The sequence below is a fragment of the Cotesia glomerata genome, linkage group LG2 (assembly GCF_020080835.1).
Source record: "Cotesia glomerata isolate CgM1 linkage group LG2, MPM_Cglom_v2.3, whole genome shotgun sequence".
Classification (NCBI taxonomy): domain Eukaryota; kingdom Metazoa; phylum Arthropoda; class Insecta; order Hymenoptera; family Braconidae; genus Cotesia; species Cotesia glomerata.
This window is the reverse complement of record NC_058159.1, coordinates 17,138,122-17,155,180: the sequence shown is the minus strand read 5'-3', so window position 1 is coordinate 17,155,180 and position 17,059 is coordinate 17,138,122. Positions and strand designations below refer to the sequence as shown.

At 37.3% G+C, this 17,059-nt stretch overlaps 1 protein-coding gene across 1 annotated transcript; it reads left to right on the top strand.

Annotated features, from left to right (window-relative positions):
* Positions 1-1,984: 1,984 nt before the first annotated feature.
* On the top strand, positions 1,985-15,751 carry LOC123259017. Its single transcript, XM_044719275.1, has 2 exons — positions 1,985-2,135; positions 11,805-15,751. Exons 1-2 carry the CDS (start codon positions 1,985-1,987, stop codon positions 15,749-15,751), a joined length of 4,098 nt encoding a protein of 1,365 aa, XP_044575210.1.
* The last annotated feature ends 1,308 nt before the right edge of the window (positions 15,752-17,059 follow it).

The following is a 17,059-nucleotide window of genomic DNA, read 5'->3' as shown; positions in this document are numbered from 1 at the left end:
TATTAAATCTATACTCAGTTAAGTTTAAGATAACAAAAAGTAATAATTTCGCCAAATTTTAATTCTGTTGGAGCTATAAATGAAAAGTTTAATTTTTTAACGCCCCCGCATGATCCATTGTGGGGTTAATTTCTTAAAATATAGCTTAAAAGTATAAAATTTTTTTTATTAACGCCCCCGCAACTCTTCTTGCGGGAGATGTTTCGTAAAATTGGTTTCTTAGCTAACCTCTACTCGGAAAAAAGAATATTCTTCCCAAATTTCAAGTCTCAAGGGTTTATGGTTTCAGAGATATCGAGATGAGTCAGTATATAGGTGGGAAGCTCTCATATAATAATAATAATAATAATAATAAGTTATAGATATTTTCCTTTGAAAATTTAGAAAAAAATCTGGAAAACGGTTGACTCTAAAGGCCATCCCTGCAACTTCCCGCTAATTCCATAAATAAGCTTTTAAAATTGCACTTGTGACGTTTTTGAGCTCTTCGAGCTCAGAAATATGATTTATATGAAATTTCGAGCTCTCTGAGCTCATAGAGTAAGCTGTTCTAAGATTTTGAGCTCTTCGAGCTCAAAAGTCTGATAGAAATTTAATAAAACAGTATTTTTTGAATTTTCAAACTGCAATAATTTCTAAAGGAATGAATTGATTTCCACGCGGTTGGCAGTATTCCACGCAGTTTTTTAGAATCTATGGTATACTTTGGAACACAAACTGATCGAAAATCTTAGAGAAATTTGAAAAATTCACTTTTTCCGATTTTTTTCGACAACGATAACTCACGAACCAATCAACCGATTTTCACGTTCTTGATGGCGATTGACGTAATTTTTTAGGCTCTAATAATTATTTTATTTCGTCAGAAACGATCCAAAAAGAAATGTCGAAGTTATGTGAAAAAAACACTTTTTTCGAAATTTTTCGTTTTCGATAACTCTCGAACAGATCAACCGATTTTGACGGGACTGATGGCAATCGACGTAGTTTTTTAAACTTAAAAGCTGATTAGTTTTTGGAATTGATCGGTAAATTCGTTTAAAAGTTATTCCAAAAAAACGATTTTTTTAAAATTTTATTTTTGAGATTTCTCAAAATCTAGCGAATCGAATCGATTCAAATTTTTACGAAATTTAATGGCAATGATACTATTTGGATCGCCATATATTTCGATCCGATCGACTGAGCCGTTCAAAAGTTATAAGAGGTTTACATACATACACATACACATTCATACACACACACACACACACACACACACACACACACACACATACAGCCGCACGGACACCATCGCGGGAATCGTTAGGGAAGCTTCTTGTGACCTTAAAACGTCGAGATTTGATGAAAACTCGATTTTCGCAAAACGGTGTAAAACCAATAACTTCCCGATTTTTGAAAATTTTCAATTTTCTTAGCGGGAAGTTAAAAATAAATATTAAAAATAATAATAGGCTTATTTAATAAATTATGAGGTTTTTAAATGATAATTTTTATGATCGCAAGGTTTAGAAACGGCTAGTTTCTAGAACCCTTAGGTTTAAAAACAGCTAATTTTATTAATTTCCAAGTTTAGAATCGGCTAATTTTATTAATTTTCAAGTTTAGAATCGCCTAAATTCACGTGGCGAGGTTTTTAATCGGTTAAATTTATTATTCTCCGATTTTTTAATTTCATTTTTTTAAATATTTTTTTTTCAACTTCCCGCTAAGAAAATCGAAGATTTTCAACAATCGGGAAGTTATTGTTTTCACCCCGTTTTGCAAAAATCGAGTTTTTATCAGATCTCGACGTTTTAAGTTCATAGGAAGTTTTCCTGACTACCCCTGCGATGTTGTCACTAGCGTGTGTGTGTGTATGTGTGTGTGTGTGTGTGTGTGTGTGTGTGTGTGTGTGTGTGTGTGTGTGTGTGTGTGTGTGTGTATAAACCCAAAAAGTGAAACCAGTTCATTGTTATTCTCCACGCCCGGATTCTCGCTTATCATGGCTACTCTATCTAATGGAAACGTCTCTCTCTCGGACAGCGTTACTGACCAAGTGGTTGCGCCATCTGCCGCTGGAGGGCAGCACAATGTTACCACAGTTGTACTTGATAATAACACCACCATCCAAACTACTCCAAGTCACAAAGGCCGTAAACCACTGGCTGAATCCTGGTGCAAACTATTTTTCCATAAGAAAAATTCGTTTGTCTTTGTACGGTTATATCGTAATAAATTTTAATAAAAATTCAATTTAAAAAAAAAATACGTAAACTAGGCTACTGATATGAAATACGGACCCAGTTCATCCCTTTCGTAAACTAATAAAAAAGGTCCGGTCTTGAAATATCAATTTGTTCGGGAGTAATCATTGGTACATCCAAAATGGGGTGACATCCGAACGTCCACGTAAAATTTTTTTCAAAACGTTTTTTTTTTTTCAAAATAGCTACATGAAATGATTTTAGAAAGTAAGAGATGGTTTAATTTAAGTGTTTTCTCCGTGTAGATCTACTTATATCATTGTCTAAGTGTAATATGGTTGTGATAGAGACATTTAAAGATCACAAAATTGCTTGACCTTGACGAGTCGAGTATAAAGCACAACCTCACTCGCTTCGCGCTATGAGGCATGCAATACGAAATACTCGACTCCTCACCTTGATGGCTGTTTCTCAGAGTTACTGTGGATAACTGGAGCTTTATTGTTTGTAATGTCTATTTCAATCCCTCCCTAACACTTGAACATCTATTAGATATATATCAAACTACTTTGTCTGATATCCTGACTTCTCACAGACACGAACTATTTGTGTTAGGCGGTGACTTCAATTCGAGAGTCAGTAACCTGGGTCATTTACATGAAGACGCCCTGTTAGGTAGCTACTTACTCCCTCAGCGTTCCTCACTGGATACCACAGTCACAACTAGAGGTACTCAACTGACAGACTTCTACGAAACAAACGGACTGATCCTATTGAATGGAAGAATTCGGAATAACACGCTTGCACAATTTACATTTTGCTCTACATAGGGCAAATCAGTTGTTGATTATTGAGAATAACAAAATTAAATAATTATTTAACTTAACATCATTCAAAGTTTAAAAAAAAAAAATTTTTTTTTTCCCAAATTCAAAAATTTATATCTTCGAATAAAAAAAAAACACCCTCTTGAAAATTTCAGGATATTTTAAGATTAGTAAGAGGTACTCTGTAAAAAAAAATGAGCAAAAAATTTCATAGCGGGCTTGGATTTTCACGATTTTTTGAATTTCAAAATTTTCCCACTTTTTGATTTTTCGAAAATTTTACCAAAAAAAATTTTTTTTATAGTCCTAAATATCTTCTTTAAAATGAACTTTGGCTCATGTCTGTATCTATAATAGTTTTCGAGATATTACAAAAATAAATATAAAAAACCTGAAAATGGTGAAATTTTGAATCTTGCATAACTTTTCGAAAAAAAATTTTAAAATTTTTTCCTTTGGCACTACTTTGTTTTATGATGAAAGCAAACTTGTGACCAAATTCCATCCAAATTGGAAGGGGTCGATTCCGACTATTGGTCGATTTGACATGGAATGACCCATATATATATATATAATATATATATATATATATATATATATATATATATATATATATATATACTAACTGTTACCCGCCCGCTCCGCTGGGCACTTCATAGAATTGTATTTTTAAAGATCTAGACTTGAAATTTAATGGGAGTATTGTTTAGATTTGTACAGATTTCAAATTTCATCAGATTGGCCCGTACCTTTTATCCCTGTGATTATTCTAGCTAATATTCATTGTAAATTTTAATGTGCAATCACTATGACATTCCAGTGGTTTTTTTCCAAAAATGAATAATGACTGAAACGAAGAAAAAAATTTGAAATGATCATTGAAAGTCTCAGTTAAAGTAATTGCGCGTCTCATAAGTGAAGTGGAAATTTGGCTAGCTTAAAGCGTGACAAATTTTGCCGTTAATTTAAATTTCCTCCGTGACATCAATTTTTCATAGAAACTTATTTGTACATGTTTTTAACGAATTCTCTTAGAATAAATAGCCAAATTCCTTTTTCACATCTCAAGTGCTTAGAAAATGCATTCATTTCAATCTGTTACATTCCCGCGATCCGGTAATAAGAACAATTCATGGGTTATGTGATCATCAAAAATAAAATGTATGTAAAATTCTTAGTCTGTTGAGTGAATAGCTACATGTAAAGTTAAATTTTGGAAACCTTACAATGACTTTTTTTGCCGCTGCCAAAGAGACGATTGTTGTGAGAAAATATAATCCGAACAAAAACAGTTTCACTGTAAAAAAATCGCGCCAAGTCCACGTTCATAAGACTATTAAGAAAAAAAAATTTGTTTTTTTCTTTACAAAAATATATAAAATAAAAAAATTAAAAAATCCAAGTAACCGATATGATTGTTTATGATTTTCGGAAATTAAAAAAAATTTTGTTACAAATTTAAAAATTAAAAAAAAAGTTTGGAACGTATTTAGTGTGCGCGGTTGCAAAATTAAAAAAAATTGAAATACACAATGACGCACACCAAGTACGTTCCAAATTTTTTTCTTAATTTTTAAATTTATAACAAAATATTTTTTAATTTCCGAAAATCATAAACAATCATATCGGTTACTTGGATTTTTTAATTTTTTTATTTTATATATTTTTGTAAAGAAAAAAACAAATTTTTTTTTCTTAATAGTCTTATAAACGTGGACTTGGCGCGATTTTTTTACAGTGAAACTGTTTTTGTTCGGATTTTAGTATTTTTTGTAATTATAATAAAAATTTACAATTGGTACCAACTTAATTAAATCTCGCGTTGGTTGCATTTTTTATAGCAAACTATCCCCTTGAAACTACAGTTTATGTAAAAATAATTCCAGCGCACCCTGGCGGGTGTAGATGCAAGCTGTGAAATATCTATTTTTAACTGTAGTTTCCCATCTAATGAAGGATTACTATGCATTCTCGAATTATTTAGTCTGTGGCAGATCACTTTGCCCATCGAAAAAAAAGTCAGGATCGAAATTTTTGCGTTGCTATAGTTTGTGCTGATTAAATTTAATAATTTCAAGTAGATTAATTATTATAAGTGAATATAATTAATTAATAACAGTCAAATGAAGTATGAATTACTGTTATAATATACAATTTATGAAAAAAAAAGTACCGTAGAATTAAATAAAATTTCGCAACCTCAAAATACCGTTCTGCTTACAGTAAACACAGTCGGTAGTCTGGCGCTCCGTTTACAGCAGATTTGAACGAAACTTGGCGCCAGATTCTACCGAATCTGTGGATTATTAAAAAAGGAAAATATTTAAATCCGTTGGCCTTGGAGGCCATTCCCGTAAGTTCCTGTTTCTCTTGCGATTCTATCAAATTCTATATCTGTAAGAACTGTATTTGAAACGTATAAATTTTTTGACAATTATCACTCCCACACTCTTATATGGGAGAGGAATTTCATAAGATCCTATTCGAGAAAATTTCTACATTATAAACAAAAGGTTTCAACAAAACTTCAAGTCCATAGAAACTTTTGTTTGGAAATGAGAGATTTTCATTGTTAACACCCCCGCAATCCCTTCTAGGTTTAGAATTCGAGAAAATCCATTCTTAGCTGAACTTGACATCATACACGAAGATTCTCACCAAATTTAGTCTGTAGAAGTTACAGTTTGGAAATTAAAATTTTAGATTTTAGCACCCATCCCCGCAATTCCTACCGGAAATAGTCTTTATTGAAGTTCATTGTGAGATGATCTCTACATGAGAAATAATAGATTTTTACCAAATTTAGAGTTTTTAGAAGCTATATTTTGGAAATTAAGATTTTTTATTGTTAACACCCACCCCCGCGATCCTTATTGGAGGTAATTCGTTGTAAAGTCCGTTCTTAAATAATTTCTATATTATATGTAGAAGACTCTTACTAAATTTGGGGTCTGTAGGAGCTATAGCTTGGAAAATAAAAATTTTGTTTGTTAACAACTACCCCCACAAACCCCTGTGAGGTGAACCATCGTGAAATTCGTTCGTATATTATTTCTACATCTCTTACAGAAAATTCTTACCCAATTTGGAATATATGGGAGCTGTAGTTTATAAACGGAAATTTTTTATTGTTAACGCCCCCGCAATTCTCTTTGAGGTAGAATATCGTAGAATTCGTTCATAAATTATTTTTCCATCACTTACAGAAAGTTCCTACAAAATTTGGAGTCTGTAAGAGCTAAAACTTTAAAATTCAAAATTTTCATTGTTTATACCCATCCCCGCAACCCCTGTGAGGTGAGATATCGTAAAATTCGTTTATAGATTATTTCTATATCTCTTACAGAAGATTCCTACCAAATTTGGAGTCGATAGAAACTATAGTTTAAGAACGGGAATTTTTCATTGTTAACGCCGTCGCAAACCCCTTTGGGGGAGGAATTTAATAAAATCCATTCTTAGCTGAACTTGACAGGAAAATTATACCGGAAGATTTCTACCAAATTTAGAGTCTATAAAAGTTACAGTTTGGAAATTGAAATTGAAAATTCTAACACTCACCCCCGCAATCGCTATTGAAGGTAGAATTTATTGAAATCCTCATTTAGATCACTTCTACATCACACATAGAAGACTCTCACCGAATTTGGAGTCTGTAGGAGCTATAGCTCGGAAATTTAAAATTGTAATTGTTAACACCCACCCCCGAAATCCATATTTGGAGTAGGTTATCATTAAATACGCTCTTAGATCATTTCTACCTCAAATATAGCAGATTCTTACCAAATTGAGAGCCTATGGGAGCTTTAGCTTAGAAATTTAAAATTTTCATTGTTAGCACCCACCCCCGCAATCCATATTTGGAGGAGGTTGTTATAAAATCCACTATTAGATCATTTCTGTATCACATATAAATGATTCCTACCAAATTTGAAACCTATAGGAGCTATAGTTTAGAAATTTTTTATTTTCATTGTTAACCCCTACCCCGCAATCTTTATTGGGAATGAGTTATCATAAAATCCGCTCACAGATAATTTCTACATCACATATAGGAGATTCCTACTAAATTTGGAGTAGATAGGAGCTATAGTTTAAAAATGGGAATTTTCCATTGTCAACGCCTCCGCAACCCCCCTTGTGGGTGGAATTTCGTAAAATCCGTTCTTAGCTGACCTCTACTCGGCAAAAGGAATATTCCTACAAAATTTTAAATCTCTACGCTTTATGGTTCCAGAGATATCGTGATGAGTCAATATATAGGTGGAAATCTCATATATATATATATATATATATATATATATATATATATATATATATATATATAATATATAGATAGATTAATTGGCCCCAGATGTACAGCTTGTCTAACAAACTCTGATACATCTTTCGCTTAAATCTACTTTTCTTACACTAATTTTATAATTTATTATTTTATTTTAGTATTCCAACTTGATAGTTAATCTATATTTCAATCTATAACGCTAGTAAATACTTTCTTCGACTTTGGGTCGTTTCCTTAGTTTCAGTTTATCGCATATAGCAGATTCTTTTCAAATTTGGAGCTTATAGGAGCTACAGCTCGAAAATTTAAAATTTTAATTGTTAAAACCCACCCCCGCACCCCCCTGTGGGGAGGGATATCGTAAAATTCGTTCATAAATTATTTTTACATTACTTACAGAAAATTCATACAAAATTATGAGTCTGTCAGAGCTGTAGCTCGGAAATTTAAAATTTTCATTGTTAACGCCCACCCCCGCAATCCATATTGGGGGTAGGCTGTCATTAAATCCGCTCTTGAATCATTTCTACATCCCATAGAACAGATTATTACCAAATTTGGAGTCTATAGGAGCTACAGCTCGGAAATTTAAAATTTTCATTGTTAAGACCCACCCCCGAACTCCTCTGTGGAGTGGGATATCGTAAAATTCGTTCATAAATTATTTTTACATCACTTACACAAAATTCATACAAAATTAGGAGTCTGTAGGAGCTAAAAGTCGAAAATTTTTAATTTTCATTGTTAACGTCCACCCCTGCAATCCATATTGGGAGTAGATTGTCATAAAATCGACTCTTAGATCATTTCTACCTCGCATATAGCAGATACTTATCAAATTTTGAGCCTTTAGGAGCTACAGCTAAAAAATTTAAAATTTTCATTGTTAAGACCCACCCCCGCATTCCTCTGTGGAGTGGGATATCGTAAAATTCGTTCATAAATTATTTTTACATCACTTACACAAAATTCATACAAAATTAGGAGTCTGTAGGAGCGAGAAGTCGGAAATTTTTAATTTTCATTGTTAACGTCCACCCCCGCAATCCATATTGGGAGTAGATTGTCGTAAAATCCGCTCTTAGATCATTTCTACATCACATATAGGAGATTCCTACCAAATTTGAAGTCGATAGGAGCTATAGGTTAAAAATGGGAATTTTCTATTGTTAACGCCCCCGCAACCCCCCTTGTGGGTGGAATTTCGTAAAATTCGTTCTTAGCTGACCTCTACTCGGCGAAAGGAATATTCCTACCAAATTTCAAGTCGCTACGCCTTATGGTTCCAGAGATATCGTGATGAGTCAATATATAGGTGGGAATCTCTTATATATATATAGATATATATATATACTAGCTGTTACCCGCCCGCTCTGCTGGGCACTTTATAGAATTGTATTTTGAGATCTAGACTTAAAATTCAATTGGAGTATTGTTCTGACTTGCACAGATTCAAAATTCTATCGGATTGGCCTGTACCTTTTATCCATGTCATAATTCCAGCGAATATCCATTGTAACTTTCAATGTGCAATCACTATAACATTTCCGTGGCTTTCTCCAAAAATGAATAATCATTTTTGGATTGACGATTTTAATTTTTGATTTTACAAAATCTCTTAAAATGAATAGCCAAATTTCTTTTCCACATCTCAAGTGTTTAGAAAATGTTTTCATTTTAATCTGTTACATTCCCGCGATCCCGTAATAAGAACAATTCATTGGTTATGTGATCAGCAAAAATAAAATGTATGCAAAATACTTAGTCCGTTGACTATATAGCTACATGTAAAATTAAATTTTAGAAACCTTACAATGACTTTTTCGCCGCTGCCAAAGAGACGATTGTGGTAAGAAAATATAATTATTAAAAAAGGAAAATATTTTAATCCGTTGACCTTGGAGGCCATCCCTGTAATTACCTGTTTCTCTTAAGGTAGATGTAATCGTGATGTAATTCTCGGTGTTCAGAAATTAATCAATATTTTATTAACAAAAATGAATTTATTTAAGCCAATCTAGGATGTCAATGATTATTAACTGGCCGAATCAATAATTTAATTTCTCACGACTCCTAAACCCAAGAGGTCTAGAACATTCTTCGGGTATAAGATCCCCAAGAAGAATGCTCACAATGCTAACGAATAAGATTTAATTACAATTAATTAATTATTTAATTATTATTAGGCAAAATATTATGAACAATTGAATTATCAAAAATTTGATTTAATAATGAGAAATAGTAAAATTGATTAGCCGGGTATACGACCCCCTTGGCTCATCAAAGAAATCAAAGTCTCAATATCTGTGTAGTTTTTGTGCTTGAAGAACTCCCGGGCTTCCTTGTTGGACTTTTGGATGTTACTTGTTTGTACACTTCACTACTTCTGTCTTGTCGCCGCTACTCAACTGACCAAGAAACCCAAAATTTCCCCCACTTAATGCTAGTCGGGTCCCGAAGACCGAGACGCGCCAGTGCTGCGTCGACTAATTATCACGCATGTGCGGTTTTACCGTCACAGGATAAATAGCCCTGTTACAGTAGCATCTGATAGACAAAATAATTCTGAGACGAAAAGTCCTTAGCCATTTTTTAATCAGACGCATAGATAATTAATTATTAATTAAAATAACGTCCTTTTATACGTTAGAGAGAGAGCACTAGTGTCAAGTCAAGTGCATTTCAACGAAGACGCTTGCACGTGTGAATGTGTAAGTAAATATGTGTGACTACGTTAGCTATAGAAACTAGTTAGTCATACAGTTAGTTGTCTTTGTTTGGTACATATTTTACTGGACACTGCCGCTATCTCTCTAACAAATAAAGAGACGTTATTTTTAATTAATAATTAATTATCTATGCGGTTAATTGAAAAATGGCTAAGGACTTTTCGTCTCAGAATTATTTTTTTCATCAGATGCTACAATGGCGTCCGTGACTTTTGGGACACCCTGTATTTTACTGGACACTGGCGCTCTCTCTCTAACAAATAAAGAGACGTTATTTTTAATTAATTATTAATTATCTATGCGGTTAATTGAAAAATGGCTAAGGACTTTTCGTCTCAGAATTATTTTTTCCATCAGATGCTACAATGGCGTCCGTGACTTTTGGGATACCTTATATATATATATATATATATATATATATATATATATATATATATATATATATATATATATATATATATATATATATTAGGGTGTGCCAAAATGTAACTTCCGTGGAGAACCTTTGAAAATTGGAATTTTGAGTTCCACTTTTAACAGCAGCTGTGTTTGGGCATTTCCTGAGATATTTTAGGTTGAGAGAATTTATTTGATTATTTATAGGATTTTTAACAGGAGATTTAATTGGGCACTTCCGGCCAAATTTTGAATTTTCACCGGTGTTCGGTTAACAAGGTCCAGTAGCGATTAACTCGCCCCTGGGGGACACCCAAATTCAAGAGACGCACCTGTCCACCGCTAGTTCCCGCAAAAATCGAACCGCCAATAGAAAATCAGCCTCCCGATCACGTCATGAATCAACCGCTTTATTGGCTGATCGCTCCCACTAGACATGCGCAATAGCCTTCTTCCCCAACTCAACGAGGAAGAAGACGGACTATTGTTATTATCTTTCGCTTCCACGCTTTTGCTGCATCAAGTCGCCATTAATTCCGCTTTACTTTCGCTTATTGTTAATTAACCGCATTTCGCTATTTTTATAATTTAAATTGCTTAAATTAACCGCTAATAATTCGCTTCAGTTTGTTACAGATAAATTGTGTTATTTGTGCATTATTTTCACCGCTTTTTCAGTGCCGGTAAAGTGTTCAACCACGTGTCAACCGGCTTCGCTTTTGCAAACCACGCTGTAATTTACAAATCCGCTTTTATCTTAACAATCCGCTATTAAATATATTAAATATTGAGTGTATTTAATGTAAATAAATTCCTAGTGTTATTTTTGATAATAATTTACGCGTTTTAATTGAGATATCCAGACCTAAACCTGATCCCCGCTTTTCCGCTCTTTCAGTAATTATTCATTGGTCCCTCGAGCCGGATCAGGCTGGCTCTATCTCAATTAATTTAATTAATCATACCGCTAAAAATTGTTTTGTGTTAAGTGAAGTGTAATACCGCTAGGAAAGGTCGAGTGTCAGGAGCATCGCAGAGCACATCGGGTGCTGCTCCTGATAGTCATTCGTACACCGGTACGCTGAACTTTCCGTTTATTAAGACTGAAAACTCGACTTCGGGCCTTAAATAACCTCGCTATGGAGAATTACACAAGATAGTTGAAAAATGCAATTTGTGCTTCAACTTTCGTGTTCCGCACCGCGCCGCAGATTGCAAGACCGCTCAAGATTGCCGAAAATGTGGTCAACGTCACCACATGTCCATCCATTTTGGATGCACCAACGAAACCAGCTTCACCGCAGTCTACATCTTCCGCACAGGCAACTAATCGTTCCCTTTAGACCGTTTACAACTTGAAATTAACTGTTGATTATTTCAGATTCGCTTTCCGCTCAAGTTTTGCTAGCTACCGCTTTAGTCCAGGTCCGCCCACATCATGGTAATCCAATCACCGCCAGAGTGTTGATTGATCAAGGTTCAGAGCTCTCATTTATGAGACAGTCGCTCTTCAAGAAGCTTGGACAACCGCTACAGCGTGACATGGTCATGCTCAAGGGCATTGGCAATGTCTCCGCAGGAAGCTCACTAGGTGTGAGCACAATTGAGCTTCGTTCGCTGTGTACGACCGCATCAATGCATGTCAGCATGCATATTCTACCAACACTGACGGTAGATCTTCCATCGTTCGTGATCGCTGATCCGAAATGGCCGCATCTTGAGAATCTCAAGCTCGCTGACCCGCAGTATCTACAGCCACGCCCTGTAGATATTATTCTAGGTGCATCACCAGCCGCACAGATCATGAACGCAGAGATTCAACGAGGACCTCGCAATGCTCCTATTGCACAATCCACCACGCTTGGTTGGATTGTCTATGGAGCTGTCACCGCTAAACACGCTTCAACATCACACGCAGCACTACATGCGTCAGTAGATACTGAATTACAAGACGCTATCGCTAAGTTTTGGGAACAGGAAGAAGTTCCATCAGGAAATTCACCGCTCAACACCGCTGAAGAAGACGAATGTGAAATTCACTTTCGTCAAACGCATTATCGACAGCCTGATGGACGCTACGTAGTGAGATTACCGCTTAAGGCCCTTGAGAGTCAACTTGGCGACTCTATCAACGCAGCTATGGGGTCACTCCGCAGATTAATAACTCGCTTGTCGCGAGAAAGAGAATATTCTGACATGTATCGTGCATTCATGGCAGAATACATTCAACTAGGACACATGGTACGAGTACCAGTCAACGAATTGCCCGCAAACGCTTACTTCTTGCCTCACCATGGGGTATTGAAGCTTGATAGTGCCACTACGAAGCTCCGCACAGTGTTCAATGGTTCCTGTGCAACATCTACAGGAATTTCATTGAACGACATTCTCCACGCAGGACCCAAAACGCAAATTGACATTTTTGATGTGATGTTGAGAATCCGTTGCAGCAGGATTCTATTCGCTACTGACATCACCAAGATGTTCAGACAGATTGAGGTCGACTCGCTTGATTGGCCGCTTCAGTGCATTCTCTGGATAGATGAGAATGACTTAATAGACGCTTACTGTCTCAAGACAGTCACATACGGAACCGCTAGTGCACCTTTTGACGCAGTACGTGTGCTTATCCAACTAGTAAAGGATGAAGGACACCGCTTTCCGCTAGCTGTTGCTCCAATGTTGAAAACACGCTACGTAGATGACATCTACGGTGGAGCAGACAACGAAGAAGACGCTATCAAGGCTGCAGTACAAACAAAAGCTCTGTGTGCAGCAGGCTGCTTCCCGCTTGCCAAATGGGCTAGCAATAGCCCACGGTTACTCGCTGAAGTCGCTCCAGAAAAGCAGCTGGATACACCGCTTAAAGAAATCAGTGATGCACCAGTAAAAGTCCTGGGCATGTACTGGAATTCACGCACTGACGCTCTCCAGTTCAAGTACACGCTACCGCCAGAGACGCCCAAGACAAAAAGAGCTATTTTGTCTGAAATCGCTAAGCTGTATGATCCGCTAGGACTTCTCGCACCAATAGTCGTCAAAGCCAAGATCTTTATGCAAGATCTGTGGCTAGATAGAGTGTCATGGGATGAACAATTGTCACCATCACTCATTCACAAATGGACTGGATACCGCGAGGATCTTCGAAACATCGAATCCATCCGCATTCCACGCTGGAATAATATAGCACCTGGAGCAACTATGGAATTGCACGGGTTCTCAGACGCTTCGCAAAACGCTATGGCTGCCGCTGTTTATTTGAGAGTCACTGACGCTGATGGGAACACAAAGGTCTCACTTTTGTGTTCAAAAACGCAAGTAGCACCGCTGAAGACCATGACAATCCCACGCTTGGAATTATCTGCCGCATGGTTGCTAACACAACTGATACTTCATGTTAAAGAAGTTCAGTCGCTTGAAAATGTCAGGATCAATCTCTGGACTGACTCCGCCGTGACTCTCGCATGGATTAAAAGTCCAGCAATCCGCTGGAAGACATTCGTCCGCAATAGAGTGGGAAAAATCCAAGAAACGCTTCGAGATGTCTCCTGGAAATTTATTCCAGGAAAACAAAACCCCGCTGACTGCGCTTCAAGAGGTATACCTACGCTAAAACTGAAACAACACGCTCTCTGGTGGCATGGACCAACTTGGCTTCATGAACCAGAATCCTCTTGGCCCACTCTGGAGCCTCCAACCGACAACGCAACGCATCGAGAAGAACGCCAAGGTCTGACACTAGTAACTTGGAAAGCAGAAAATTGCCTGCTCCAACAATTACTGTCGCATTACACGCAGCTGTTTCCACTGCTACGGAAACTCAGCATCTGGCATCGTGCCATCGACCGCTTTAAAAGAGTTCCACAATCTTCGCTGGCCTACCCGCTTACTCCATCAGACCTGGAGCGCGCTAAATTGACCTTGATTAAGTTCACTCAAGGACAATACTTCGCTAGAGAGATTCACACGCTACAAGATGGTGATGGTCTGCCTAAAAATAACAGCATCACTAAGCTGACTCCGTTCATCGACCATCAGGGGGTCCTGAGAGTCGGTGGCCGCTTGAAAAACGCATTGCTGGACCCAGAAGAGAGGCATCCAGCGATTCTACCGCGACAATCACCGCTTACATCAATTTTGATTGATGATTCGCACCGCAAAACGCTTCACGGAGGTACTCAGCTTACGCTCGCTGACTTACGCAAGAGTGTCTGGATCATTGGAGGCCGTGTTCCAGTCAGATCATTTATTTTACGCTGCGTTATCTGCACGAGACACCGTGGAGAACGCGCTCAACAGTTGATGGGTCAACTACCCACCGCACGAGTACAGCCAACTCGAGCCTTCTTGCATACAGGACTCGACTACGCTGGACCTATCACGCTGAAAACGTTTCAAGGACGTGGAGCAAAAACATACAAAGGCTGGATTGCAGTCTTTGTATGCATGTTCAGTTCAGCTGTACATTTAGAGCTAGTAACTGACTACACCGCTGCCGCTTTCATCGCCGCTTATCGCCGCTTCACCAGTCGCCGAGGTATCTGCCACACGCTATATTCAGACTGTGGAACCAATTTTGTAGGAGCAGATAAAGAGCTGAAACGACTATTCGCTGCAGGATCCCGCACATTACGAGAATTATCAACCTTGATCGCTCAAGATGGCACGAACTGGAAATTCAATCCGCCTGGAGCTCCACATTTTGGAGGAAAATGGGAAGCCGCTGTGAAATCTATCAAATTTCACCTTCGAAGAACAATCGGAGACTCGCTGTTGACGATTGAACAATATTCAACGCTACTGGCTCAAATTGAAGCCATATTGAATTCCAGACCGCTCACACCGCTGAATGAAGATCCTGCTGACCTGGCTGTACTGACTCCAGGTCACTTCTTAATCGGACAGTCACTGACCGCTATCCCAGAGCCATCGCTGACAGATTTACAACCTGCTCGGCTCTCGCACTGGGAACAAGTCCAGCAAATGGTTCAACATTTCTGGAAACGCTACTACCAGGACTGCATCCACCGCTACCAGGCCATTTCAAAGTGGCATCATCGACGCAACCAGATCAAGGTGGGTTCAGTTGTACTGATCACCACTGAGGATCTCCCGCCAACCAAGTGGCCATTAGCCAAAGTAATTGCTGTCCGTCCAGGTGAAGATGGACAAATCCGCGTGGTAACTGTTAAGACAGTTAACACAGAGCTGGTACGTCCAATTACAAAGCTCTGTGTCCTGCCGCTAACGCATGAAGAAGATGATCTTGTCGACGCAGCCGCCAACCCGGGGGTGAATGTTCGGTTAACAAGGCCCAGTAGCGATTAACTCGCCCCTGGGGGACACCCAAATTCAAGAGACGCACCTGTCCACCGCTAGTTCCCGCAAAAATCGAACCGCCAATAGAAAATCAGCCTCTCGATTACGTCATGAATCAACCGCTTTATTGGCTGATCGCTCCCACTAGACATGCGCAATAGCCTTCTTCCCCAACTCAACGAGGAAGAAGACGGACTATTGTTATTATCTTTCGCTTCCACGCTTTCGCTGCATCAAGTCGCCATTAATTCCGCTTTACTTTCGCTTATTGTTAATTAACCGCATTTCGCTTATTTAATAATTTAATTTGCTTAAATTAACCGCTAATAATTCGCTTCAGTTTGTTACAGATAAATTGTGTTATTTGTGCATTATTTTCACCGCTTTTTCAGTGCCGGCAAAGTGTTCAACCACGTGTCAACCGGCTTCGCTTTTGCAAACCACGCTGTAATTTACAAATCCGCTTTTATCTTAACAATCCGCTATTGAATATATTAAATATTGAGTGTATTTAATGTAAATAAATTCCTAGTGTTATTTTTGATAATAATTTACGCGTTTTAATTGAGATATCCAGACCTAAACCTGATCCCCGCTTTTCCGCTCTTTCAGTAATTATTCAACCGGAAATACCCAAACTAAGCTTCTGTTAAAAAATTCTATGAAAATCAAATACATTGTCTCACACCAAAATATATCAGGAAATGCCCAAACGCAGCCCCTGTTAAAAGCGGAACTAAAAATTCCAATTTTAAAAGGTTCTCCACGGGAGTTACATTTTGGCACACCCTAATATATATATATACTAGCTGATACCCACCCGCTTCGCTGGGCATACAATAAAATTTTATGTTGTAACCTAGATGAAAAATATAAACAAAATGATTAATTTCAAAAAGATAATTAATATAAATTTTGAATTAGAGAAAAGTGATTGTTTATGATAACCGGTGTTAGCGAGTATTAAATATATGAGAAAAGTATTTTATTATTAATAATCAATCAATCAATGGGTCAGTTAGTCAGTAAATCTGTCATTAGACAGATTTCCGCATCACCCATGACGTACTGTGTAGTGAGATGCGTTCCCATTATAATAATGTTATCCTAAACATTTAGTCTAGACCGGATAGGTCAAATGGTAGAGTAGCCGACATGTCACCGGAAGGTTCTGGGTTCGAATCCCTGTCCGAGCTATCTGAATTTTTTCTCGCATATTCTGTAAACTCTTATTAAGAAGGTCCTTCCTATTTCTTTCTCAATCTCTTCCTCCTCCAATTATTCTGTTACGTGAATGTTGGAACGATTCACGTAATA